General features: G+C 51.9%; 1 protein-coding gene across 1 annotated transcript; it reads right to left on the bottom strand.

Moving 5' to 3' along the window:
- Positions 1-335: 335 nt before the first annotated feature.
- On the bottom strand, positions 336-27546 carry STRIP2 (striatin interacting protein 2; the record flags this gene model as incomplete). The annotated part of the gene is made up of 21 exons (XM_080363363.1): positions 336-586; positions 3383-3587; positions 4606-4710; positions 7401-7467; positions 9849-9949; positions 11630-11756; positions 12285-12382; positions 13390-13464; positions 13747-13818; positions 15258-15321; positions 15967-16032; positions 17702-17925; positions 19066-19254; positions 19911-20038; positions 20156-20262; positions 20959-21027; positions 24013-24133; positions 24298-24432; positions 24512-24586; positions 25983-26052; positions 27418-27546. 21 exons carry the CDS (start codon positions 27544-27546, stop codon positions 336-338), a joined length of 2478 nt encoding a protein of 825 aa, XP_080219489.1.
- Positions 27547-27844: the final 298 nt, after the last annotated feature.

Below are 27844 nucleotides of genomic sequence, written 5' to 3'. Positions count from 1 at the left end.
ATACGTGTGAACTGAGCCAAGAGACAGACGTGGGCGCTGAGCTCGACCTGTGCCAGATACACTCACTCTTGTCACTGCCGCTTGTGTGACACTGGAACCTGGTCCGTGGCCTCTGTGCAGGTCTGTTGGTACAATCTGGCCTCCAAGAAGTCACAGGGAAGGGGTGACCTCCAAAAAGTTGAATATGCAGGGTTGATATAAAGACATTTGCTCTCCTTGGACCAGTATTTTTCTTCCAGCCATGCTTAAGAACACCCAGATCTCAAGGAATCTTCTGTCTGTAGCACCTTGAGTGTTCATTGCGGTGGGAGCAGCGGCAGGCGAAGGTGTCGCTCTCACTGGTACTGCAGCAGTTCCTCCCAGCGAATGGGCTGGGAAAACACCTCCCGCTCCAGCCAGAGCTCGTAGGAGTAGTGGAAGTCCTCGGGGAGCTCCAGCCGCTGGCCCAGCACGCTCTGCAGGCAGTTGTCCACCGGCGCGAACTCCGAGTCCTGAGCTCTGTCGTAGCGGCGGCTGTTGAAGGCCTCGATGTTGGCTCTCAGGGTGCATTCCTCAGCCTGGAAATCCCACGGTCTGGCATCAATATCTGCATGGAAGGAGAAGCCAAAGTCTTGTAGGAACAAGTCACTCTGATAAGGTTTGATCTAAAGAAAGGACGAAGATTTTACAGCTACCACGTGCCTGAATTGACTTTAGCATCGGCCAGTCAATTACTCCTAGTTACTACTCCTAATCAATGTATGCATTTTAATTTAAGGTATTCAAATGAAATACATTAAAATCCCTTGTTACTTAGGCAGGCAAAAAGCTTCCTATAGAAATACAATTGTTTCAGCTCTGCAGCATTTTAAAGACTCTATTATTATCAAGCTCCTGCTTTTTTCTGAAAGTCCCCACAGTTTTACTGAAAATCTCCCTGGATGGCTGAAGCAGAGATTAAGATTTAATGCACGTGCCTAAAACCTGGCCAACTTATTATGAGCTACCGAAAAAGTTTTACAAATTTGGACAAATTTAATTATGAATGATGTTGAAAAGCTAATAACTGGCATAACAACCTCGATATTTTAAATATTTGATATTATTTAAACATATAACATCAAAAATATGAGCTGTAAATCCATACAAAACAGTCATTTGCTCCATAATGGTCAGTGAATTCACACAGAATCACAGAATCGACTGGGTTGGAAAAGACCTCAGAGATCATCGAGTCCAACCCTTGGTCCAGCTCTAGTTTGTTTACTAGATCATGGCACTAAGCGTCATGTCCAATCTCAGTTTAAAAACCTCCATCGACGACCAAGCTCAGCAGCGCTCAAGGGAGTGAAAGGTCCGAGCTGGGTATCAATCCAGATACACAAAGATAAAACTAATACACTAGGAAAACTCCAGATCACGTCTCCTGGTGAACTGTCCGGCTCAGGATGCAGCCTCTGAGTGGCGGATTGTGCAGGTGGGCGCGTCATCATGTTGCTGATTAACTCTTGTTGGGGAAATTGGGACACACACACCAATTTATCCTTCACATTTGGCTTAAAAATTCAGGTTTTATGGCAAAATCTCGCTCTAGGGCAGGTGATGTAGGTAGTTGTCTTGTTTTGGAGCACGTAGTGCTCAAGCTATTTAAGTCACCCAAGGCGTCCCATGGCTTTATGCCGTTAGTGCCACAAAAACCCCTCCACTGCCATATTTAATCCCACAGGGAACAGCCAACGTGCCGAGAAAAGCAGGACAGAAATCCCTGTAAACAAAAGGAAAAGTCCCATCTTGCAGCTCTTTGTTTCTTTGGGGAACGCCACTAGCCCTAAAGTGAAATTTAAAATATCAAGTCTAGCTTTTTGTTCTTCTGAATTAGCGTCACGACTATCAAGAGCATAGAAGTCTTCAAAAAAATAGATTATATCTTTTACAGATGGAATTAAACACCCTAACATGATTATAATGCCTTTCCCCCTTGTGAAAAGTTAACATTAGGCTTTTACTTCCTGCCCCGTTTTCTTTTGAAACAGGAATGCTACCCAATTTCTCTAATTAATCCTCATTACAAAGAAAATACACCCTGAGCAAAAATTTAGGACTGTATTATTAAGGCAAAAAGGTATTTTAATACTTTCTCTTCTTGTCCTAAGCTTGGGTGAGTTCTTGCAGCAACTGAGCATCCTTACAAGGGAATAAGAGGACGTGGTCTCATGAATCCTGTGGATTCACACATGGGCAACATCAGAAGCTTTGTGACACCTAAAAAAATACAGATTTAGACCCAGAAGAGCTATTTAAACAGACTGGAACATCTCGTCTGGGCTCCAGCTGGTGGGTTCGGAGTATCCGCACTGCTGGGTTGTAACCGCTGTTGTTTCTCAGGTGTGAGCTGTGGAGCCGTCGGTCAGAGTTTCACTCCACGACCACCCTAAACACACATGTGTGGTGCAGATACCAGGACAACTGGGTGGCTTGATGGCAAAAGTGATTTGGGAATGGGAAAGAGCAGCCCTGGGCTTGGTGGAGATGGAGCTGACCCTGATGGAGCATCCTGATCCAATTATTGCCACCTTTCCTCAGCAATCAGTGACCTTCTCACCCTATACAACTGCCTGAAAGGAGCTTGGAGCCAGGGGGGTCGGGCTCTGCTCCCCAGGAACAAGCGCCAGGAGCAGAGGAAACGGCCTCAAGTTGCGCCAGGGGAGGCTGAGGTTGGATGTGGGAACAATTTCTTCCCCACAGGGCTGTGGGGCATTGGAACAGGCTGCCCAAGGCAGCGCTGGAGTCACCAGCCCTGGAGGGCTGGACAGACGGACATGAGGTTCTCAGGACTTGGGGCAGGGACAGGGTGGGTTATGGTTGGACTTGATCTTAAAGATCTTTTCCAACCCAAACCATTCTATGACTCTCTGATCCCTCCTGACGCTGCTGAACGGTGACATAAAGCTTCATAAAAAATCCCCAATACTGATCCAAACAAGTTTAAGGGCCAAAAAATGTCACCCCCCTGCACCATGTGTGCCACTTACAGCTCTGCATGGAGAGAATCACAGAGTCACAAAATGTCAGGGGTTGAAGGGCCCTGGAAAGCTCATCCAGTGCAATCCCCCCATGGAGCAGGAACACCCAGATGAGGTTACACAGGAAGGTGTCCAGGCGGGTTGGAATGTCTGCACAGAAGGAGACTCCACAACCCCCTGGGCAGCCTGGGCCAGGCTCTGCCACCCTCACCCCAACAAGTTGCTTCTCCTCTTTCAGTGGAACCTCCTGTGTTCCAGTTTGCACCCATTGCCCCTTGTCCTGTCCCTGGTTGTCACCAGCAGAGCCTGGCTCCATCCTCCTGACACTGCCCCTTTCCATATTGACGAACACTAATGAGGATCCCCCCGGCCCCGCTCACCGTTGCCGTAGGCCCAGTCGTCGTTCATGCGGTGCCGCACCTTCTGGTAAATGGCGGACATGGTTTTCATGTTGCTCTTTCTCCATTGGCGCCCCAGGTACTTGGTCTGGATTTTGAGCAGTTTGAGGACGTAGAGCTGCATCATGGCCTGCTTCACCTTCAGAGCGCGCTTCAGGATTGGGGCCGACTTAAACACCACCAGCATCTGCCAAGAAATCAGCGCGAATTAACGCAACGTGTTGCGATCAAGACGGACAAATGACATAGACATATGCACAAACAGCAGACTCCATTTATTGCCACAATGCCTTTTTATAATCTTTACCAGCTCAAGTGTCTTTTTGCTGTTGGTTACAGGCATTAATGTATCATTGGCTAATTTTGCTCTCATCAATGTTACTCTTTGATTCCCTTCTTCCTCACGGGTACACCTTAATATCTTCAAGGTCAGTTTCTGTTCCCATACCCTCCATCAGGGAATCCATGGACCCCCATAGTCCCCCACAATTCCCCCTTTTTATTTTTCAACTAGCTATAGACCTTTCGTGGATTTTTCTCCTGTACATTGTAAGATACAAACGACAAGCTTGTATTACTAATACAACCATCACCAGAACTAGACCATTTTTTATTAAATCCTTAATCCATCCTGTAATACCCCAACCATTCATCTAAACCTCAGTCTTCATAGGTTAATTTCTTGGCCATATCATCTAACCTTCTAATTGCTTTGTGAATGGATTCAGGATATCAGACAAGCTCATGCAACACATCCCGTCAAAGTCTTCACAACCATGTCCTTGCGCTGCGATTGCAGGATTTTGAAGCGTAGCATGTCTAATTGAATCAACATCTGCTAAAATGGACAATGCTAAGGAGGTGGTGTTAATCTGTTTTGCTAACCAATATCCTAATTTGTTAAGCGTATTCAAAGTGTTTGCTACTGCAGCTAAGGGCGCAAAAATGGAGGGAATAAAGACACACAAGTGCAGCTCGGGGCACTAAACCTGGGCCACGTAGGGTGCAAACCCCAAGTAGGTAAACAGGAGCATTCAACGCTTGCTGCACAGGGCTTGCGGATCATAAAAATAAGCACTATTTGCAGAAGAATAAGTATTTCTGCATTTAAGGCTCAATCCGTGAAAGGAAAATGGGCGGGTTATAAAGAAGGAGAAGCCCCAGAAGAAATTCTGAGCATGACGGCGAGACGGGCGTCACCTTACCATCGTCCTCGAGTGCTTCCACTTGGTCAGCTTGTTGAGGATCCTCAGCAGGTTAATGCAGGAGAACAAATTCCTCCAGCAGAACTGGTTGTTGTCTCCGGCTTCCTGCAATGGGGAAAGAAAAGCGTCACCGCCACGAAAATCTGTATTCTTACTGCCTGCACTACTCTGACTTCCAATGGAGCAGCAGAGCTGTTGGCGTCGTGCTGCTCAGAATCCAACAGATTCTGGGGAAAACCATTCTGCAAACAGCATTTTAATCGGCGTTTAGGCTTAGAGGAAGAGCTGAGAGAAATCACGTCGTTCCCTCACAGGAAATATTTATTGTGGTAGATTTGTATTCGTTGTTTACAGGCAGAGAGCAAATCACAGCCTGGTGACCACCGCTGCTTAGAAAACAGTTATTTCTTAATTATATTAATTAATTCACAAATTACCACATGCTTAGAAGACATATTACAGACAAATAAAAGGAAATCACGTAACAACGGAGGATGACAAACAGCAGCATTGGTATCAGGAGGACGAGACTTTTGTGTAACAAAGATCCCCTCTGGCTTAAGTGCAGCTGATATTTTAAATATTAATTAAACATAAGCACCTCCAGCTTGCGTAAATATTGCCCATGGTGCATTTGAGCAGTAATTCCACCACTACAGTAACTTGCTTTATGTCTGAAGAGCACTGAGCGCAGCAGAAGCGTCCCACAAATAACCTATTAGGGGAGGAGAGTGGAAATAAGTGCTGCTTAATTTATAAACCACTTAGAGGCGGCTCCGGCCTTAACGGCTCCTGGAGAAAACTGTGTTGCACCATCCAGGCTCTGGGCATCCCTAGGGGGTCTAATCCAGCTTCAAAACTACATTTACCCAAGAAAATCCCACCTTTGTTCTTAAAACCGAGCACCGAACCTGTAATTTCTGTAAAAATCCCACGGTACGTGTAAGTTTTAGAGACCATAAAGTGTTTCTGATTTATTGAATTGCGGGATTGGGTAAAAGCCACTCGGAGCAAATGCACTTTTCTGGCCGTAGAGGCTGCGTCTGCGCTGGAAGCTCCTGCACACCCAGCGCAGATGTCACCACGATGTCACCGAGATGTCCCCAAGGCTCTCACGGATGCTCTGGGGGTAGCAGCTCAGGACCAGTGCTCATGCAGCTTCATATCAGTGCCCAGTTCTCACCCACTCCCTCTGCACCGAGTAGTTTTTCCAAAAAAATCCCAGTAGAGAAGGCGATACCCATTTCATAGGCAGCTGGATTTCTGCTTGTCACCAACCTGATGTTGTCTCTACAGCTTCAAGCCACAGAGTCTTTCCATCAGATTTATGGAAGGGGGGAGCAGGATAAACCGACTTTAATCCTCCTTTTGTCCCCGTCTCCTGTTACCCTCCCCATTCCTATGACATCCTCACTCATGGGTATCCTCCCAAAGACAAACACGTGAGTTTGTTTCTGCATATTTGGTAATTAAATTAGTCTCCGGTGAGGCCAACACCCGTGTCCGCTGGAGGAAAGCGATGAGATGCTGTCATTTAATGCAAACTGGGGACCAGACCCTACTGGGAAGGGGTAACTGGGAACACTTTCCCTAACATTTTCTGTCTTCTACAGCCACCGAGCTTAGCGTGAGCATAAGGATTAGCAAGAGCCATCGGAGCGCTCGGCGATGTGTCACTAGATGTCCCCATTGGGCCAGGATGCGGAACCCGGCAGGGCTGGATGGTCACCCAGCCTTTGGCAAGTAGCCCATGGACCAGCACAAACCGAGGGCCCGATCCCGGTGATAAGGAGGGGGGTGACATCCAGGAGCTGTCACCCTGAGCAGGCACCGAAAAGGAGAAATCATCACTTCATTTTGGTTGGAAAAGACCCTCAGGATCATTGAGTCCAAGCGTTAACCCAACACTGTCCCTAAGAACCTCATAAACACGTGGGACAGCAGCGGAGGACGGAGCGGGGACACTGGCCACGCGTGACCATCCCACGCCCACCCACACGCACCCCACAGCGGGTTTTTATATCAAATTGATCTGCTGTAATCAACTCACTGTAGGAATTTGCATCCCAGCGGCGGATTGGAAATGCTGTGGGTGCAGAGGCAATAAAACCAGTTTGACCCCAGCCTTGGAGGGACTTGTGAGCAGCTTTGGCTTGGGGAAAGCAGGGAAAACTTTTCGCTTTATTTCAGTGATTTCAACCTTTATAAAGCTAAGGAAAATGATATAAAATTAAGATTTTAGTATCCAGGACACATGAGATCACCTCTGCATCATTAAGGGTCTCCCTTTTAATCCCTCTGTGAACCCCAAAGCTCGTCCCTGTTCTGCGCCCTGTCCGAGTCCAGCTCACTCTGCATTTGAATTACTGCATTTATCAACCTGCCAGCATTAATGTCTCATCATTAACGTCTGTAAATCCACCCAGCGCTGGCCAGTCTCCAGAATCCTCTGGCTCCGCTCCGCAGGGAATTTGGTTCATTCCTTCATCTACCAGCATCTTACAAACGTGGATGCTCAGAGCAATTTAAACCTGGGAAGCGACGGCCTCTGGGTGAATCCTTTTTAAACGCAGGGTCCCTCGTTTGGAGAAGCAAAAGGGAAAACTCTAAACCCAACTATTTTTATGGAGAGCACAACGATAGTGAGTCAGAATAACCACAGGAGGAACTTTTAAGTCTGGAGGGGGAAAAAATAGGTCTAATTTTGGGAAGGTTTGGGGTCGGTTTGGGAAAGGTTTCCTCGCCCACTGGCACACAGCAATACCGGTTACAAGGGCCATTTCTGTGCTGCTTACCAGGCTTTCCGCAGTGAGCTCGGGCAAATCATAGACCGTGCAGTGTGGATAATCCAGAACGGAGATGCTGGGGGATACAGGAAAGAAGAGACTTGTTAAGAACCAGCTAAATATTCAAGTAACTTTTAAGATGACCTATATGATTATGCACATCGATTCCTTTCGGCCTCGCAGCACAGCCCGAGCGCATTAGGAAGAGCTCGAAGGGTTTGGGTCCATTAAGACACAACGGATTAGTTATTCATATGTATGTTTTTAAAAAGGGAAAACCAAAAACCAAAATGGATCTTCGGTTAAAACGGAGACGGCTGATTACCAGCAAGACGATTCAAAACTAGGGCATTTCCAAGATGCCCTCCTGGCCTATTACCTTTCTACAAGTAGGCAATCATAATTTTTTTAAAGTGTATATACATATATACATAGATAGATACATAGATAGATAGATAGATAGATAGATAAAACGTACATATACTGATGCTATCCGTGCCCCGAGACAAGCGCTGACCTAAACCAAAGCGTGCACTATCATGCAACTTCAGTTCTTGTATTCCCTCTCACTCGCTATTTTTGTTGTTAAATCCAGCTGCTGAGCAACAAGCTGACTTGTGACCATCCCCGAGCCCAAGATCATCTAGGATAAACACTCAAGGTCAGGACATCCCCTAAACCAGGCGTTTTTAAAGCGTTTGCCCCACAAAGGGCTTGTCTGACCACAAGGACAGATGCTCCTCGCTGGTTCCTACCCATCGTAACGCACAAACTGGAAGCCCATTTGCCACAAGTTGTTGTTGCACCGGCATCACTTCTGATGTTTCCCATTGCAGCATCGCTGGACTGGGGTCTATATGTCTGAATGCAACAAAAATTCTGCAGGGCAGCATCTGATGTTCAGCACGTCTGAAAAACCAGTATCAGACTGGGTAGTTAAACCTCCCCAGATTGGAGCATCCAGCTGCAAAGCTCGTTTCAAACCTGCCTGTGAAACCTCCATCGGAAAGCAGAGCTGTGTTCTCCTCGCCTACGTTTCCTCCTCCCTTATGTGCCTTCAAAGCACAGGAGCAAAAGTGGAAATGTTGATCAGGAAGAGAATTAATATATTACTTTCTGTTTTATTCCATGCGTGCCTTCTCACCCCTGCACAACCGCCCCGTGCAGGAGGGAGACCAGCCCTCCGCGGGGCTCAACAGCAACACAAAGCATCTAAAAGAGCATCAAAAAGCAACAAAAAGGATCTTTTCATCGCTCTAACAGCAACATCCCCTGCGGTGCCTCCCTCCAAACGGGGAAATGCTACCCAGCCCACCGGGGTGTGAATGAGTTGTGCTCTTTCAGTCCTTACGCCGACGTGTGGTGACCCAGCCGGTCCCCACGCAGGCTCAGAACAGGGCTGGTGCCTTGCTCAGAGTAGAACTGAAAGGCTGTGCAAAACCTGAGGGACTCAGGAAAGCTGAATTGTAGCTAGAAAAAGCAGAAAAGAGCTCCAAGACTCTACCCCATCCAGGATCTTGGAAGCTGTGACCCACAGGTGCCTGGTGGCACAGGACCACTTTCCAGGAGTTCACGTAATGATGAAAACAAGCCTGCCAGCAAGGGAAATGGGTGTCTGTGTATTTCAGTAGTCTGGTGAGAGGTTCGGAACCCCCCGTCCAGTTTTTCTCATTAAGCAGAAGGGATTTGCTGCCCTCCAGCTGTTCCTGTAATGGAGAACGTGCCGCCCCAAAGCCACACGTGGGATCAGCGCTCGCTCGGTCCCACCACTCAGGGTTCCTCATCACAGGATCCCAGAATGTCAGGGGTTGGAAGGGCCCTGGAAAGCTCATCCAGTGCAATCTCCCCATGGAGCAGGAACACCCAGATGAGGTTACACAGGAAGGTGTCCAGGCGGGTTGGAATGTCTGCACAGAAGGAGACTCCACAACCCCCTGGGCAGCCTGGGCCAGGCTCTGACACCCTCACCCCAACAAGTTGCTTCTCATATTCAAGTGGAACCTCCTGTGTTCCAGTTTGCACCCATTGCCCCTTGTCCTGTCCCTGGTTGTCACCAGCAGAGCCTGGCTCCATCCTCCTGACACTGCCCCTTTCCATATTGATCCCATGAATGAGTCCCCCCTCAGTGTCCTCTTGTCCAGCTCCAGAGCCCCAGCTCCCTCAGCCTTTCCTCACACGGGAGATGCTCCACTCCCTCCAGCATCTTGGTGGCTGCGCTGGACTCTCTGCAGCAGTTCCCTGTCCTGCTGGAACTGAGGGGCCACAGCTGGACACAAGATTCCAGGTGTGGTCTCCCCAGGGCAGAGCAGAGGGGCAGGAGAACCTCTCTGACCTACTGACCACCCCCTTCTAACCCACCCCAGGTCCCACTGGCTTCCTGGCCACAAGGGCCCAGTGCTGGCTCATGGACAAACCTCCCTGCCCCATCACCTCTCTCTCCCCGAGAAGCGGCCATACCTGTTTTTGGCAGTGATATAAGACATGATGTTTTGGTTGAAGAACTTCAGGATCAGTGGGATGCAGTTGGCGAACACCAAATGTTGGGACACGTACTCAAACTGAGGAAGAGAAGTGAAATGGGTCAACGTTAGCTGGAACCACCATCTGGGAACAGAAACCCACCTCCAGCCCAAAGCAAAGCGGTCTCGATGGTTTGCTCCAGACCGTCTTCCCCTCGCAGAACTCTGCTGTACAAGGTTTGCATCGTATACAGCAGCTCCCACCAGCTGGAAAACTCTGTTTCCACAGAGTAGACATGCAAACCTTTTAGGAATAGCTGCATCTAATGCCATTTGAAAAGCACCCAGCTTTTCAAAATAAAACCTGTGGCAAAACAATGTATGGGGAAGAGGGAAGGAGGAGATGGAGCTATTACATGAGAAAACACAATAATTCCTATTGCTGTCACACGCTAAGCCCAGTCCCTTCTCTAATTTTGACTGAAAAATACCTTACCTTAATATATGCTTTTAATTCCTCTCCCCCTCTAAACATTAAATGGTCTGGGTGTGTACAGCTGTGTAATACAACAAACCTCTGCTGTTCTTTAAAGAGACAGACGCAGATAGCAGCAATATCCTACCCCATCCCATCGCTGTTAGTTGTGAGTCCCCACTACCTGGAACTGAGATGCTCTCACTGCTTCAAAATGCAGCTGCCAGCAACTAATGTGTTATTAATATATAGGATCTGACCCAAGACAATGCTGAACTGCAATAATTTGATGGAGTTTCTCTGTTGCTGTAAGAAATGCCCAATCTCAACAGAACCGAGACCAAAAAAAGGTATCAAACCCCGCCACGATCTGCGTTGGTGTGCAGGTCTGAAATCAGACATAAAACAGGACTGGGGGAGAAAACCCCACAGCTGTTTGCAGATGTAACAACAGACGGCAATGGAGGAAGAAATGAGAGGAGCCGTTCTGGGGGTGAAGCTGGAAAAATTAGTGAAGGGACATGGGGGGACCCAGAGCAAATGTGGGCTTGTAAAAATGGGGGGGGTTGTTTCTTTTTATCCCATCCAATAAATGGATTTATATTTATGCACAAATAAATACCAGTGGGCTGCATAACACAGATGGATTTGTAGCGTGCTGAAACCTTTAAAAGAAATCAAAAATGACAAAGCGCTAATTGCTGGACTTGCAGAACGAGTGGAGAACTGGGCCCAGGCCACAGCTCAAATCAGTCCCTGTGGTTTTTAACCAGGGAAAACCTCACGTGTGGCCGGTTCGATTGGTGCCGCGCAGATGAAACGAGAAACCGGATTGCGTCTAGGAGCCAGATCTCCAGGCTCTGCTGAAACCGGAGCCCCAAGAACTCGATCGGCGGAGGGACCGAGGACTGGTTGACCTCGAGAGGTCGTACCCAGCACTATTTCTGGCCACTGGAGAGGAGACGGAGCTAAAGAGGATCTTTCCTCACCCCCTTTTACCAGCGGAGGCTCGTGCTGCTTCCTAAATTTCAACCTGATCGACCACAGTATGAATTTTTCCAGAAGCCTGAAAACTCTTCCCAGGTGAGTGGAAACCATCCTGATGAAATACAGTCAGAGATACACCGCAGGTGGGTTATCCCTGCCTGAGTAACCCTACCCAAATCCTGGCCTGCAGCTACGGAAAAGCGATCTGCTCCTCCTCGTGGAACCCCTTCCTGGAGATGTCTTTTAGGAGAGGGTCTATCAGGACACCCCGGCTTTAGGACCAGCTTGGCGATGGTCAACCTCTTCTCTACGCTCACCTGGTAGATGTGGTTCAGCTTGAAGTGCTTGAGGAGCAGCAGCAGCGAAGCCGAGATGCTCTTCACGATGATCTCCTTGTGTCTGTTCACGTCGATCCCCAGTTTCATGCTCTGGAGGACGGTGACGCTGGGTTGGAGGGAAAGAAGGTGGGGATGGGAGCAAGGGGGACTAAGGGACTCTTGGGTCCTTATTCATCTGGACAGGCTCTGCAGAAACAGGGACTTTCGCTCCCCTCTGGGACTCCCATTTCCATCCCCTCCTGTTTGGTGACACCAAAGTGCATTAAAAAAGGGGAAAAAAAAGCTGGTTGCCCTCCGCCAGCAGTCCTGGGGGAGTGTTATGAAGAACACCTGCCATATGCTCATGCTTCTTTATGATTTATATCAATTAGCATGATTTTATGATTTGTATCCCTTAGCCAGCAGAGCACAGTGGCCACTGACTGCGCTCAAATTGTTCCACTCCTGAAAATGCAGCATCACATCCTTGGTTTCACCGCTCTGCCCTGGTAGCAACAGTAGCTTGCACCTCTCCAAAGAGATTTCCCCAAATCTGGAGCCCACCGAACCTATTGGCAAACCCCAACCCTCCTGCTCGGTCCAAGACTTTGTGGCAAAGCTGGGATGGCTGGTGGCCACCTCCTCAAGGACTTACGGCATCTCTTCGGGCAACACGTCCGCCAGGATGTTGATGGAGTCGGTCTTGGCTTTGGAGGTGGGCGCTGCAGCAAGGAGGATCTTCAGCAAAGCGATCTGCAGGGGAGGCCAGGTGTGATGGGATGCTCCCAGGAGGGACACCCCTTCCTTCTCCTTCACTTGCTGAAACTGGACAACTTGAAGCCAACTCTATAAGGTTTTACCAGCCCAAGCTTTGCTCACCATGATGGATTGACTATGCCAAGGCTCAACCTCTGCTTTTATACCATGGACAGACAGGCCAAGTGTGGGGAATGGTTTGGGTTGGAAGGGACCTTCAAGATCATCCAGTCCCAACCCCCTGCCATGGACAGGGACACCTTCCACCAGACCAGGTTGCTCAAAGCCTCGCCCAATGCAGCTAAATCTCACGGGAAGGCTGCAAGGGATGTCCTGTAAGGAAGGTCGTAACCTACAGTCTCTCCACCGTTTCAACAGCTGTTGAGATCACAGCCAGGTGGGCAGAGACCTGAAGGTGTTATCACCTTGTTTGCCGAGCTACATAAAGCACGATGATGGTTTAGTTTGGTTCCTGGCCCAGCAAGTTGTCACGCTTGGAGATCAGCATGATATCATAGCAGAAAGTTAATTGTGGCAAGAAGGACAAAGGCTCAAGGGACCAGAGAAGACCACAGGTTGAGGTCAGAAGTGAAGGTTCCTGTGTCAGTGTGCAACAGCTTGTTGGTAAATACAGTAGCTCACACAGCTCAAGAGACAACATGGGACCATCCCCAAGTGGTTCCCCTTGCTGTCCGGAGGGCAGGAGCCAGTTTTGAGCTCCCACCAATGTACAGGACTTTGTTCCTTGTTCCCAAATCCTCCACACACGTCTTGTTTTCCAACCACTGTCCTGTCTCCAACCATTTGATTGTGACCCTGGGTATCTACACCCTGTGATCCTCTGAATCCCTCCTCTTGGACTGTGCTTTCCACCCAACTCTGCTCTGGATTCCCACCAAAAATCTCACCATTGAAGCCCTGAACACACCCCAGCAGCCTCATGCAGCTCACGAATCCGCAACATTCCCCACTCAAAAGCTCTTCTTTAAGAAACGGGGGCTTACCATATACTGGGGGAGATTGTACAACATTGCTCGATACAAGACCTCACAAGGGGTTTCTTGGACTTCCTCTTCCCCCTAGCACAGAGAAACATTAGAAATAAGGCAAAAAAATAAGTATCTCCAGTCCACACACTTGAGATGGGTCAGTCACCCCACAAAACCCAGCCTGAGGACTTAATGATGGGCACAGCTGCATGGAAGCGCCAGCTCTTTCTCCACTGATCAAGATACGGACTTCTAGAAAAAAACAGAGCATCCAAGGTGTGTCCTAAGGGTCACGGAGAATGTTAAGGTTTCTATAACACCTTGGAAATCTTCTACACATCCATCTGGTGATGGGGTGCAGCTACTTCTTACCAGAGACATGGGACACTTCTCCAGCTCCTCCTCGTTCTTGATCTGGACGTCTGAGATGGAAACGTACTTGTGCTGCCAAAATACACAGACACAGGCGGAGCAATATCACAAACGAAGGACGAAACACAGTCGGCCATGACAACAGTCGCTGATTCCGGTAGTATTTGAGTGAGGTGTACAGGATACAGTAGGTACATGGAGAACTCATCTTTGTCTGGGACATCCCTCTGCCCCTGAAGTTCCTCACACATCGTGCTTTTGATTATAACCACCTACTCCTAGGAGCAGTCTGTAAGTAAATGGAGAGGGACGATCGCCTCCAAAAGGCAATCCAGACCTCAGATAGGCTCAGTTTTCCATTTTTCCCCCCAGTTCCTACAAGAAGCTCCAGAAGGTGTTCCTGTGACAACTAACAAGAAGGGACCCTCTTACTCCCTCCAGTAACTGTTTCACCTGGAGGTCAGACATGAGGATCCCACACCTGAGGTGCATATCCAGCCCCTCTCGAGCTGTTCAGACCTTGACTGGATGTATCAGATTGACTTCTCAGGACAGAGACAGCAAGAGCTCAGACTGAAGGGGCTGCTGCACAACAGCTGAAGAGGCGCAGAAGACTAAAACTCACGTGAAACATTTACTGTGGGCTGGGAACTTACACCTGAGGAGCTTCAAACTTGTATAAAAGCTGTATCACACAATTTATGTGTATGAGACGATGCTCTACAATCCCCCCATGGCCCTGGTGATCTTGGCCAAAGATTTCCACGCTTCCATGAGATGTCCGTGGCTCCAGTCCCACCCCAGAGCATCGGCTGGGTACCAGGGAGCAAATCCAGCAAGGGCTGAGGTTGGACAAGCTGCCTGCCACCCAAAGGCTTTCTGGGCTGCTGCATCCACCCAAGATGGTGGAATCAGAATCACAGAATGGACTGGGTTGGAAAAGCCCTCAGAGATCATCCAGTCCAACCCTTGGTCCAACTCCAGTCCATTGACTAGATCATGGCACTAAGTGCCATGGCCAATCTCAGTTTTAAAACCTCCAGGGCCGGTGAGTCCAGCACCTCCCTGGGCAGCCATTCCAATGCCTGACCACTCTCTGCACAGAATTGCTTTCTAATCTCCAGCCTCAATTTCCCCTGGCAGAGTTGAAGCCCATGGCCCCTTGTCCTATTGCTGATGCCTGGGAGAAGAGCCCAATCCCCACCTGGCTACAACTGCCCTTCAGGTAGTTCTAGAGAGTGCTGAGCTCAGCTCTAAGCCTCCTCTTCTCCAGACTAAACAAGCCCAGCTCCCTCAGCCTCTCCCCATAGGGCTTGTGTTCAAGTCCCTTCCCCAGCCTTGTTGCTCTTCTCTGGACCCGCTCCAGCACTTCAATCTCTTTCCTGAGCTGAGGGGCCCAGAACTGAACACAACACTCCAGGTGTGGCCTCCCCAATGCAGAGCACAGGGGAAGGGTCACTGCCCTTGTCCTGCTGACCACGCCGGTTTGGATACAGGAGACACCATCTTACCTGCTTCAGTGTCTTCACGCTCTCATGGATGGGCCGGGGCAGCCCTATCAGGGTTTCGGTGTCTCTGTGGGCGATGAAAGACGGTAAGTACAAGGTTGGGAAGAAGATGCGGTTTAACACTTCCACGCTATACAGAGGGAGCCTGTAGTTTACTGAATCTGCATAACGCACCCCATTTGGGTCAGGAATTGGGAGGTGTTGGCATGACCCACCCTCTCCCCAGCAAAACCTGCACAAGGGAGGCGTGAAACCAGGGTGAAAAACAGGGGTGACATCAGGTGTCTGTGTGGAGCCAGCGTGAGCCCAGCACCGCGTCTAAAAATGAACATGCCCCGTGCCAGGATGACTCCGCACCCGCAGCTTGATTCATTCACAAACTGGGTCATTTGCTGTGGATACCAGATTGTTCCAACTCCCTCCCACCCCAGACCAGTCTCTGGCTTGAGCCAGGGGTCACTTATTCTGGGCTAGGCCTGATTTTTAATAGAAAGAGGTCCTTAGAGACCAGAATCTCCAAGAATATGTTTTTGTAACACCGAGTGCACTGCTGGAGCCCCAGCAGAATGCAGCGCTGCGCCGCATCGTCCCAAGCACGCCTTAGGCTGGTTTAGTTGAGAAAGCCTAAGGTCTGTGACAGCTCCCACCAGTTAAACTGCACAGGTAGGAGCTATGAGCCAGGCTTTGCTGGACCCGCACACATAACACTCACTGTCCCAGCGTGAAGCCGATGAATTTGTTCCTGCTCGCTTCCAGGAAATGCTCGATGTCTTTCTGCCTGATGGAGCAGCAGAGAAACAAAAACAAGGAGAAGGTTGGAAAATAGACATAGAGCAGCTCGCAATGTACATCGCTCAGAAAGGACAGCAGCAAGAACCTTTGAGCTTTCGAGGGTTGATTTCTAGAGGTCTTCATAGCAGTTGGCCCGTTGGTTGGGAGCAACGTGAACCAAAACCATCTGTATTTGCTGTGCAGCTCCATGGGAGTGTGAGAATAAATAGAGAGGAGTTCCCGACCACCAGCACCTTTTTATCCACCTTCTGTGCTCCCAGCATATGCAGCTTCAACAGCATCTGCTCGCTTGGAGCGAACAAATGTCGTCTCTGCAGTCTGGCGGAGCACGTGCTGCTCCGAGAGCGCAAAGCTGGCGCCTTGTCCACCCTGCACGTCTTGCATGAGAACTGCTCGGGGTCTCAGCACGACAAGTAGGACGTGAACCGTGAGCCAGGGCAGAAGGAAACCCAGCTGGATTTCCAGGCACCAGCCAAGAAAAACAAGCATGGTTTGATTTTGAAGCTGAGAGCGTTAGGTTATGCGGAGTACGAACACACTGCGTGCGTGGAGACACACGTGGGAAAGCGCTTCTTGCCGTGTCCCCGGGAGGAGTGTTCTGCGTAGACACGCTTAACCCTGTCACTGTTCCCTCATGGAAAAGGTACTCGCTCCTCTGATTTAACGATAATGGATTAAATTCAGAATCGATTTGGTTGGAAGAGACCCTCAGGATGATTGAGTCCAACCATAACCCAACTCTAGCACTAAACCATGTCCCTAAGAACCTCATGTCCGTCTGTCCAACCCTCCAGGGCTGGTGACTCCAGCACTGCCCTGGGCAGCCTGTTCCAATGCCCCACAGCCCTTTGGGGAAGAAATTGTTCCCCACATCCAACCTCAGCCTCCCCTGGCGCAACTTGAGGCCGTTTCCTCTGCTCCTGGCACTTGTTCCTGGGGAGCAGAGCCCGACCCCCCTGGCTCCAAGCTCCTTTCAGGCAGGTCAGAGATCAGAAGGTCTCCCCTCAGCTCCTGTTCTCCAGCTGAACCCCCAGGTCCCTCAGCTGCTCCATCACACTTGTGCTCCATCAGATGTGTTCAGATCAACAGCAAAAACACCCCTCACAAGGATTAGAGGGAAGGGGACAGAGGATTTCACCCTATTTTCCTAATCCTTCCCCTACGCCACATGTAGCAGAGCTGCTTTTAAGAAGGGAAGGCACCAACTTCTTTATCCTCAGATGGTTTGCTCCCATTTCTCGCCTTGGAGCAAGGCCATTCAAGAAGGCTTCGTCTGGCAACACACGAGTCCCACCCGAAAAGCAGGCGGCAATGTCATTAACCAGCTCCCAGGATGATTAGTCTGGACCCTTCCCCACCGGTGCCGGCTGGGAACGCTGACCCTGCTCCCACCAGCACCGGCCTCCTCCCAGTACAGCCCGGGTTGTCCAAATTGGGATTGCCACTTATTGGCCGCGCTTGGTTTGTAAAGCCTGGGGAAGCGCTCAGCTAAACCCAGTCCAGAAAGGACCAATCAAAACTAAAAAAAGAAGTGGAGCCACTTCAATTCAACTGGCCAGAGGCCACCAAACTTGCCACAGAGTGATGTTCAACCTGCAATGAGCTCCAGGGGAGGCAGGACTAGGGAGGATGGCGATGAAACCAGCTGGATTTACCTGACTTTGGGGGCCCAGGGGAGCCCCTTGGGGAACGACACCCTTTCAATAGGTGGGCGCTGAGCAGGCACAGTGGGGATAATTGCGTCCCGCTCCATCAGGTCCAGTTCCCCCTCGATCCCGCTGTCCACGTCATCGTTCTCCTCTTCGTCAACTCCTGCTTCGTCATTCTTGAAGGGGTCTCTCTCGTTGTAGATATCCAAGCTGTCTTGCTTCACCAGGGGCTGCAGCAGAAGGAGAAATTCAAGTCACTCCATGGATTTCATTTCCCTCCTGGAAAGATCAGGCTCCCAGATGTTCCCCCGGTGAGGATTTCCCTCCTAGCTGTTGCCACCAAAGTCTGGGCAAGGAACAACCTTGCTGCTGTAGGAGATATGACCCCACTTTCCATCTTAACTTCTGGAGCTACCATCCAAGATCTCTTTCCTAGCAAAAGAGGAGTTTTCATCCTCTGATCGTAGCACAACAACTCCAAGAGGACAAACTTGCTGTGAGCAGTTTGCTCCTTATCAGCCCTTGGCCATAGGGTCAGGAAGTCATTTCACTTCTTCGCTATCAAATGTGTCGTGGGGCTGATTTGCTGCAACTGATACTGGGGGATGGAAAACTGGCCATGACCTGTCAATGTGCACTCACAGCCCAGAAATCCAACTGTATCCTGGGCTGTGTCACCAGCCCCATGGGCAGCAGGTTTGGGGGATCCTGCCCCTCTGCCCCGCTCTGCTGAGACCCCCCTGCAGTGCTGGGCCAGCTCTGGGTCCTCAGCACAGGACACACATGGACCTGCTGGAGAGGGGCCAGAGGAGCCACAGGAATGATCCGAGGCTGGAACAGCTCTGCTGGGGACAAGTGAGAGAGTTGGGGTGTTCAGCTGGAGAACAGAAGCTCCAGGAGACCTTAGTGCGGCCTTTCTGGACTAAAAGGGGCCCATAAGAAAGATGGGGACAGAGTGTTTAGAAGCGCCTGTTACGATAGGACAAGGGGTGAGGGTTTTAAAATAAAGGAGGGAGATTCAGACCAGACATGAGGAAGGAATTGTTGCCCTGAGGGTGGTGAGAGCCTGGCCCAGGTTGGCCAGAGAGGTGGTGGATGAACCATCCCTGGAAACATCCCAGGCCAGGCTGGACGGGGTCTGAGCAACCTGAGCTGGTGAAGATGTCCCTGCTCATGGCAGCAGGAACTGGGGGAGCTGGGGAGGTCCCTTCAACCCAAACTGTTCTATGATTCTATGAAACTGGAAAACACACAAGCACTTGTGGGGAAGGGAAACACGCCCCCGAGCACAAGTTGCCTCCTTGAACAGACAATGGTCCCTATTGGAAAAGCGTCTGGGCCACGTGCTGGGAGGATGAACCTGCTCTTACCCTGCGGCTGCGGTGCCCACGCTTCTGCTGCTGCTGCTGCTCCACCAGCTCGATGGAGTAGGTGGGCGGCGAGGCGGCGCGCATGCTGCGCATCACCTGGATGCTGTCCTCGGGCAGCGGCGGCAGCCCCAGCTCCTCGCGCCTCCGCACCTTCATGGCCTGCAGGGCTTCGAATCCGCCCAGCGTGAACTAGGGACCAACGAGACGGGTGAGAGAGCGGGGAGCGGACACCCTCCTGGACCCCTGGTTCCTCTGGGCTTTCAGGGCCGTCAGGATGATGAAACCACGTCATGGCTTCATTCATCTTCCCCACCCCGTGTCCTCTGCGTGGCTCAGCCCACCCTCACAGAGTCACAATGTCAGGGGTTGAAGGGCCCTGGAAAGCTCATCCAGTGCAATCCCCCCATGGAGCAGGAACACCCAGATGAGGTTACACAGGAAGGTGTCCAGGCGGGTTGGAATGTCTGCACAGAAGGAGACTCCACAACCCCCTGGGCAGCCTGGGCCAGGCTCTGCCACCCTCACCCCAACAAGTTGCTTCTCCTCTTTCAGTGGAACCTCCTGTGTTCCAGTTTGCACCCATTGCCCCTTGTCCTGTCACTGGTTGTCACCCAGAAGAGCCTGGCTCCATCCTCCTGACACTCCCCCTTTCCATATTGCTCCCCATGAATGACATTAACCCCATTAACCCTCACCCCAGAAGAAGCTCTTCACCTTGTGTCAGCCTCCTGCGTCATCCTAAATAACCTTGTTATGGTTGGACTGAATGGTGGGGAATGTTCTGGCTGCATCAGCACTGTTCCCAAAATGACCGGTTTCTGGAAAAAGGAAAGGTGTTCACCCACCAGAAGCACCTTCCAGAGCAGGAGCAGGACCTTCTTCAGGGGGAAGTGTGGAGCGTGGCCACTGCAGAACTTGGTCACCATCGTGAAGAGCAGAAGAGCAAACGGCTCGTCAGTGTGCACAGGGAAACCTGGCGGAGAGAGGGACCAAGAGCGGGTTCCAAGCAGCTCCCCCATCCCCGGGGTCTCCGCGCGGGTCCAGCACAACGAAGGGACCTCGTTAGGGCACAATGAACATTGTGGCTCACTCAGCTCCATCCTGAAGGTCTCCCGGTAGGTTTTCCACTCGGGGGGATCCTCCTCCCGCTCCACACGGATGTTCTCCACCATCAGGTACATGACGCTGAGCAGCACCCTGTGGGGACAGCATGACAGGGAGGTGACACTGCCAGGCGGAGGACACTTTGTCCTCAGCGGTTGTCCCACAGCTTCACCCAATGTGTTAGTGTCCTGGTGTGTTACTCTCAGCTAAAATCTCCTTACTGAAAGCCAGATACATGTTTTGGTAGACATGGCAACGGAACGCGAGGTCGCTGGGCTGATAAGGACGGATGCACATCCCGCGAGGAGCAACCAGCGGTGAACTGAAACTGACCAACTGAGTATTCCATCCCATTCCCGTGATACTTCATACAAAAGTGCGAGATCACGAGGATCTCGTCCCTTTTCCTTATGGCGACATTAGGAGAGGACCTTGCAAGTCACCCCTGCAAACTGAGGCCAGTGACAGACTGAATCCAGCTCCGCTTGGCTGCAGAGTCCAGTCCAGGACTTTGGGTGCCGGCTCTGCAGCTGCTGAGATTTTCAAGATTGGTTTTGTATATTTTGTATTATTTTCTCTATTTTATCAGTAGCATTAGTTAAACATTTTTACTGTTTCCAACTCTTTTCTCTCTGCCCTTCTTTCCCTCCCGATCGCCTGTGCTGAGTGGGAACGGGGCAGAGGGAGGGGCTGAAGGGGGGAAAAAAGGGGGTTAACAATACATCTGCCCCGGTTTTATTGTCACCCCGCAATCAAAGTTCGACATTTAGGGAGGAAAAGAGGAGGTACCTGAGCTCGGTGCTGTCGGCCAGCGAGACGGCCGGCTTCCTCAGCGCGCTGCTGCAGGCCTGGCTGTTGCTGCGGGCAAGGGGACGCGCTCAGCGCGGTGAAGAAGAGGAGGGTGAGGAGGATGGAAGATGGAAGAAGAGAATGAAGAGGATGGGGAAAAGAAGATGAAGAAGAGGAGGGTGAGGAAGGTGAGGAGGATGGAAGAAGAGATTGAAGATGGGGAGAAAGAGCATGAAGGTGAGTAGGATAGGGAGAAAGGAGCTGAAAAGGATGAGGGTGAGGAGGGTGTGGAGAAAGAAGAGGAAGGTGAGGAAGGTGAGGAGGATGCAAGAAGAGAATGAAGAGGATGGGGAAAAGAAGATGAAGAAGAGGAGGGTGAGGAGGATGGAAGAAGAGAGTGAGGAGCATGGGGAGAAAGAAGATGAAGAAGAGGAAGGTGAGGAAGGTGAGGAGGATGGAAGAAGAGAATGAGGAGGATGGGTAGGAGAAAGAAGAAGGAGGAAGGTGAGGAGGATGAGGAGAAAGAAGGTGAAGAAGAGGAGGGTGAGGAAGGTGAGTAGGATGGAAGAGATTGAAGATGAGGAGAAAGAGAATGAAGGTGAGTAGGATAGGGAGAAAGGAGCTGAAAAGGATGAGGGTGAGGAGGATGTGGAGAAAGAAGATGAAGAAGAGGAAGGTGAGGAGGATGGAAGAAGAGAGTGAAGACGATGAGGAGAAAGAAGATGAGGAAGAAGAGGGTGAGGAGGATGGAAGAAGAGAATGAGGAGGATGGGGAGAAAGAAGATGAAGAAGAGGAGGGTGAGGAAGGTGAGGAGGATGGAAGAAGAGAATGAGGAGGATGGGGGGGAGAAAGAAGAAGGAGGAAGGTGAGGAGGATGGGGAGAAAGAAGATGAAGAAGAAGAGGGTGAGGAAGGTGAGGAGGATGGAAGAAGAGACTGAAGATGAGAAAGAGAATGAAGGTGAGTAGGATAGGGAGAAAGGAGCTGAAAAGGATGAGGGTGAAGAGGATGTGGAGAAAGAAGATGAAGAAGAGGAAGGTGAGGAAGGTGAGGAGGATGGAAGAAGAGAATGAGGAGGATGGGTAGGAGAAAGAAGAAGGAGGAAGGTGAGGAGGATGAGGAGAAAGAAGGTGAAGAAGAGGAGGGTGAGGAAGGTGAGGAGGATGGAAGAAGAGATTGAAGATGGGGAGAAAGAGAATGAAGGTGAGTAGGATAGGGAGAAAGGAGCTGAAAAGGATGAGGGTGAGGAGGATGTGGAGAAAGAAGATGAAGAAGAGGAAGGTGAGGAGGATGGAAGAAGAGAATGAAGAGGATGGGGAAAAGAAGATGAAGAAGAGGAGGGTGAGGAGGATGGAAGAAGAGAGTGAAGAGCATGGGGAGAAAGAAGATGAAGAAGAGGAGGGTGAGGAAGGTGAGGAGGATGGAAGAAGAGAATGAGGAGGACGCGGGGGAGAAAGAAGAAGGAGGAAGGTGAGGAGGATGAGGAGAAAGAAGATGAAGAAGAGGAGGGTGAGGAAGGTGAGGAGGATGGAAGAAGAGACTGAAGATGAGAAAGAGAATGAAGGTGAGTAGGATAGGGAGAAAGGAGCTGAAAAGGATGAGAGTGAGGAGGGTGTGGAGAAAGAAGGTGAAGAAGAGGAGGGTGAGGAAGGGTGAGTGGGACATGAGAGTGAGGAAGATGGGGAGAAAGAAGAAGGAGGAGGGTAAAGAAGGCAAGGAGGATGTAATAAAAGAGTGAGGAGGATGGGGATTAAAAAAAGATGAAGAAGAGGAGGGTGAGTAGGATGTAAGAAGAGAGTGAGGATGGGGAGAAAGAGGATGAGGGTGAGTAGGATAGGGAGAAAGGAGCTGAAAAGGATGAGGGTGAGGAGGATGTGGAGAAAGATGAAGAAGAGGAAGGTGAGGAGGATGGAAGAAGAGAATGAAGACAATGGGGATAAAGAAGAGGAGGGTGAGGAAGGTGAGGAGGATGGAAGAAGAGAATGAGGAGGATGGGGGGGAGAAAGAAGAAGGAGGAAGGTGAGGAGGATGAGGAGAAAGAAGGTGAAGAAGAGGAGGGTGAAGAAGGGTGAGGAGGATGGAAGAAGAGATTGAAGATGAGGAGAAAGAGAATGAAGGTGAATAGGATAGGGAGAAAGGAGCTGAAAAGGATGAGGGTGAGGAGGATGTGGAGAAAGAAGATGAAGAAGAGGAAGGTGAGGAAGGTGAGGAGGATGGAAGAAGAGAATGAGGAGGATGGGTAGGAGAAAGAAGAAGGAGGAAGGTGAGGAGGATGAGGAGAAAGAAGGTGAAGAAGAGGAGGGTGAGGAGGATGGAAGAAGAGATTGAAGAGCATGGGGAGAAAGAAGATGAAGAAGAGGAGGGTGAGGAAGGTGAGGAGGATGGAAGAAGAGACTGAAGATGAGAAAGAGAATGAAGGTGAGTAGGATAGGGAGAAAGGGGCTGAAAAGGATGAGGGTGAGGAGGATGTGGAGAAAGAAGATGAAGAGGAAGGTGAGGAGGATGGAAGAAGAGAATGAGGAGGATGGGTAGGAGAAAGAAGAAGGAGGAAGGAGAGGAGGATGAGGAGAAAGAAGGTGAAGAAGAGGAGGGTGAGGAAGGTGAGGAGGATGGAAGAAGAGATTGAAGATGGGGAGAAAGAGAATGAAGGTGAGTAGGATAGGGAGAAAGGAGCTGAAAAGGATGAGGGTGAGGAGGATGTGGAGAAAGAAGATGAAGAAGAGGAGGGAGAGGAGGATGGAAGAAGAGAATGAAGAGGATGGGGAAAAGAAGATGAAGAAGAGGAGGGTGAGGAAGGTGAGGAGGATGGAAGAAGAGAATGAGGAGGATTGGGGGAGAAAGAAGGAAGAAGAAGGTGAGGAGGATGAGGAGAAAGAAGGTGAAGAAGAGTAGGGTGAGGAAGGGTGAGTAGGACATAAGAAGAGAGTGAGGAAGATGGGAGAAAGAAGATGGAGGGTAAGGAGGATGGGGAGAAAGAAGATGAAGAAGAGGAGGGTGAGGAGAAAGAATAAGAGGAAGAGGACCAGGAGGGTGAGGGGTGTGGGGGCCTCTCACTCGATCTCCATGTTGAGGAGCTCCAGGAAGGCGGTGAAGGTTCCCAGGCGGTACAGGAGGAAGCTGTTGTGCCGAGACCAGTGCAGGACATCACCATCATTATCACAGTCTCCAAAGACACCTGGAGAGGCCCGAAGGGAGGATTCGGTTTGGGGAGAGCTGCCTCTGAACCCCTGGAGCACACGGGGCCATCCGGGGAAGGAGCTTCTTTGCACAGACCCCAGGAGAAAGCTTCTCCAAACCCCGAGGTGAAGCCGCATCCAGATGTGGTGCTGTGGTCCTTACCCTGGGCCAGGTAGAGGATGGCCCGTGCTACTTGGAGCCGCTTGTCCCTGTTGACCACGTCCAGCGCGTCCAGCAGGCGCATCACGTAGGCTTTGTGCTGAGCCGCGTCCAGCTCCAGCCACGTCCTGCCCTGCGCTGCGAAGGGGACACGACAGCCAGCCGGTGCCTCCCCGGGGTCCCGCTCCCCTCTGGGGGCTGAGCCCACAGCTCGTACCTTGAGCGCGAAAATCCTCCTCGAAGCATCTCCTGTTGGTGCTGAGCTCGGGCTCCTCGGTGTAGCTGTACAGCTCTGGTGGAGAAAGGGATTATAGAATGGGGTCAGCAGGGACCCTGGGGGAGGTTTCACCCCTCTCGGAGAATCATTTTGGTTGGAAAAGACCCTCGAGATCATGGAGTCCAACCATAACCCACCCCAGCACTGCCCCATGTCCTGAGAACCTCATGTCCGTCTGTCCAGCCCTCCAGGGCTGGTGACTCCAGCACTGCCCTGGGCAGCCTGTTCCAATGCCCCACAGTCCTTTGGGGAAGAAATTGTTCCCACATCCAACCTCAACCTCCCCTGGCGCAACTTGAGGCCAAATTCCTCACGGGGCTCTGGAACATCCCTGCACACCCGAAGAGACATCCCCAGAGATCTAAACTCAGCCCTGAGCTCGTCCGGAGCTCCAAGCGGCATCTTGGAACCGCCTAGTGCTGCCAAATTCATCATTTGTCTCTGCTCCCCAGGAACAAGCGCCAGGAGCAGAGGAAACGGCCTCAAGTTGCGCCAGGGGAGGTTGAGGTTGGATGTGGGAACAATTTCTTCCCCAAAGGGCTGTGGGGCATTGGAACAGGCTGCCCAGGGCAGTGCTGGAGTCACCAGCCCTGGAGGGCTGGACAGACGGACATGAGGTTCTCAGGACACGGGGCAGTGCTGGGGTGGGTTATGGTTGGACTCCATGATCTCGAGGGGCTTTTCCACCCAAACCAATTCTGATTCTCACCCCGTGCCCAGGCTGGGCTGTTCTCAGCTCCTGCTCACAGCGATGGTGCTTGAGCTGTATTTGCAATTCCATAGCCTTTTTTTCTTTTAGGGGGTAATTTTGTGTCCCGTTTAATGCAGTTTGCAAAGGGAGGGACGGCAGGAGCCCCGGGTGAGACCTGCACCGATTTCACACCCAGCAGCTCGGAGAGCTTGGGACCTGAAACAGGGGCTGGACTTGGAGAGACACAATGTTGTGCCTGTGCCTATATAATCCCTACAAGTCCTACGGTGCTGAGCAGCCCCATGGGGGCCTGAATTGGTCCTGCAAGGGAAGAGGAAGGCTCCCTCGAAGCAAAAATGTGCTTTACCCAGGCCAGCTGAGCCACAAACAGCTAAAAGTGACCCTTTTGCTGCGCTCAGGACCGCAAAGAAGCGGCCGCAGTCGGGAGATATAGGACGAGGACTCGAGCCATCGTGACACCCACAATAACGGGTGACACCTCCCAGGCCGGGCTGTGACACGTCACCCGTCCCCGCGCGGCCCTTCTGCTCATTCCCAGAGAGCGAGTGGCTCTCTATTAATAAACCCCTCTTGCTCTATTAGGGCAAGGATGATACCACTCGATATCCATCCCCCGCCTCCCAAAGGGATCTTTGGTTTTGTTTTTCCGCCCCAACGGACACGTATAAATAGCAACACATCTCCCAAGCTCCGTTTCACCTGCTAACTCGGCGTCGTGGCCGTCGGCATCGCCGTATTCGAACTCCAGGTTGGGACAATCCACCGAGCCCTGCGGAGAGCGAGTTGGGGTCACGGGGGGCTGGCATGTCCCTGCGTGTCCCCAATCTTGTGTTAAACTCCTCCAGGGTGATCTCGACACGGGTCTGCAGGGACGTCCGCACGATGCTGCTTTAAAATGGCGCAAATTTGGGAAGCGAGGGTAAAACCAGCGTCTCTTGAGTCCCGGGGAAAGCAGCAGCAGGACTCAAAGCGCCAGGGAATACTTGATGCATTTTGAAGCCGCACATACGCTTCAAAACAAACTCTGGGGCTGGTTTGAAGCAAAAGCACCCGGGAGGATGCAAAACCTCCCTGTGCTCTGTCCCTGCATCCCAGATCCAGCTGTTTTAGTGGCCGCGCTTCGCTTTTTGAAGCCCATAGGGTTGTGGATCTCCCCCCTCCTCCCCTGCGGACGAGGAACTGGAGCATGAAACTCCTCCGGAGGATGATGCCGGAGCGGCCAGACGAGACCCAACGCGGCATCGCGCCGCCAGCCCCGGGGAGGCAACACGCGGACGGAGCATCAACCGAAGTCACATCATTTCTCATCCCAAGTCCCCGCATCTCAGAACCGACGCGCATCGTCGCAATTAATATTGATGAGCCCAGAGGACGCGCAGCCCCGGGCTCAGCCCGAAGCGCTTGTTTCTCCCCCGGTTTCTGCAGCGGTTCGGGAGCCAAAGCCCAGCAGGAATTCGGCGAAGCGCGTGCGGCGTTAATCCGCTTGGCCAGGCCGAGCGGCTGCTCTCGGAGCCAGGAGGGAAACGCAGACCCCAAATTCACGGGTAGGGCTTGCGGGGGGAACCGTCTCGCAGCAAAGAGGGACCTATTTTGGGTCAGCTCCCTGGGGAGCTGCAGCTTCTTCCCACCCGGTGCCCACGGGGGAATCCCTTTCTGGTGGCCGGGGACATCAGTCCCAGACAGATCCTGGTGACCTGAGCCCGGTCCTGCTTCCCCAGCCCAGTACCCACAAATTTGGTGGGTGCACCGAGGCAGAGCAGCAGCAGCAACGCAGCCAGCGGGGGTTTAGTGGTTTTGGGGCGGGAGGGGTGAAGGGCGGCAGAGGGGACTGCGGCCCCAGCCCCTGGTGAGGGGGGTGAGTGGGTGGCTGGAGGATGTGGGTGAACCCACTTGGGACCCCAAAATCCTGCTGCCAGCTCTCGGGGAGGGGGTGTCAGCGCCAGGGGGAAGTTTCCCGGGAAACCCCCCTCCAGGCTGGGCACCCGCAGGACCCCACAAACCCCCAGGGCAGCGGGGGCACCCCCAGGGCCGGGACCCTCCCCAACCCCCGCGGCAGGGACCCCGCACCCCACGGAGGGTCCCCCTGCCGACCCCGAGCAGCGGCCACAGGGAGCGCCCGGGGGGTGTCACTTACCTCGGACTCCTTCCGCTGGCTCCTGAAGAGCTCCCGGCTCTTGGGCTGGGGCTGCGGGGGAGCGGGCGGCTGGGGCTGGCCCGGCCGAGCCCGGCCCGGGGCCGGGGCCGCTCCGCCCGCCGCCTCCATGCGCTGCCCGCTCCGCGGCGCCACCGAACACGTGTGGGCCGGACACCGCGCCCCGCCCCCGGCCACGCCCCCGCCGCGTCCATTGGCCAGCTGCTCAGAGGGGCGGGGCTGGAGGACACGCCCCCACCCTGCTATTGGGCAGGGGGCGGGGCCAGAGGGGCCTCGGGGTGGGGAGGGGGGATCCCGGGGGGCGATGGGGAGCGGGGTCTCCAGTAATGGGGTGCAGGGAGGGGGTTTGGGGTTGGGTAACCCAGGGGTGATGGGGACGGGGGGACACCCTGAGATAAAGGGGTGCAGG

Source organism: Nesoenas mayeri, assembly GCF_963082525.1.
Source record: "Nesoenas mayeri genome assembly, chromosome: 1".
Lineage (NCBI taxonomy): Eukaryota > Metazoa > Chordata > Aves > Columbiformes > Columbidae > Nesoenas > Nesoenas mayeri.
The sequence above is the reverse complement of the archived record's forward strand: the minus strand, read 5'-3'. Positions and strand labels throughout refer to the sequence as shown.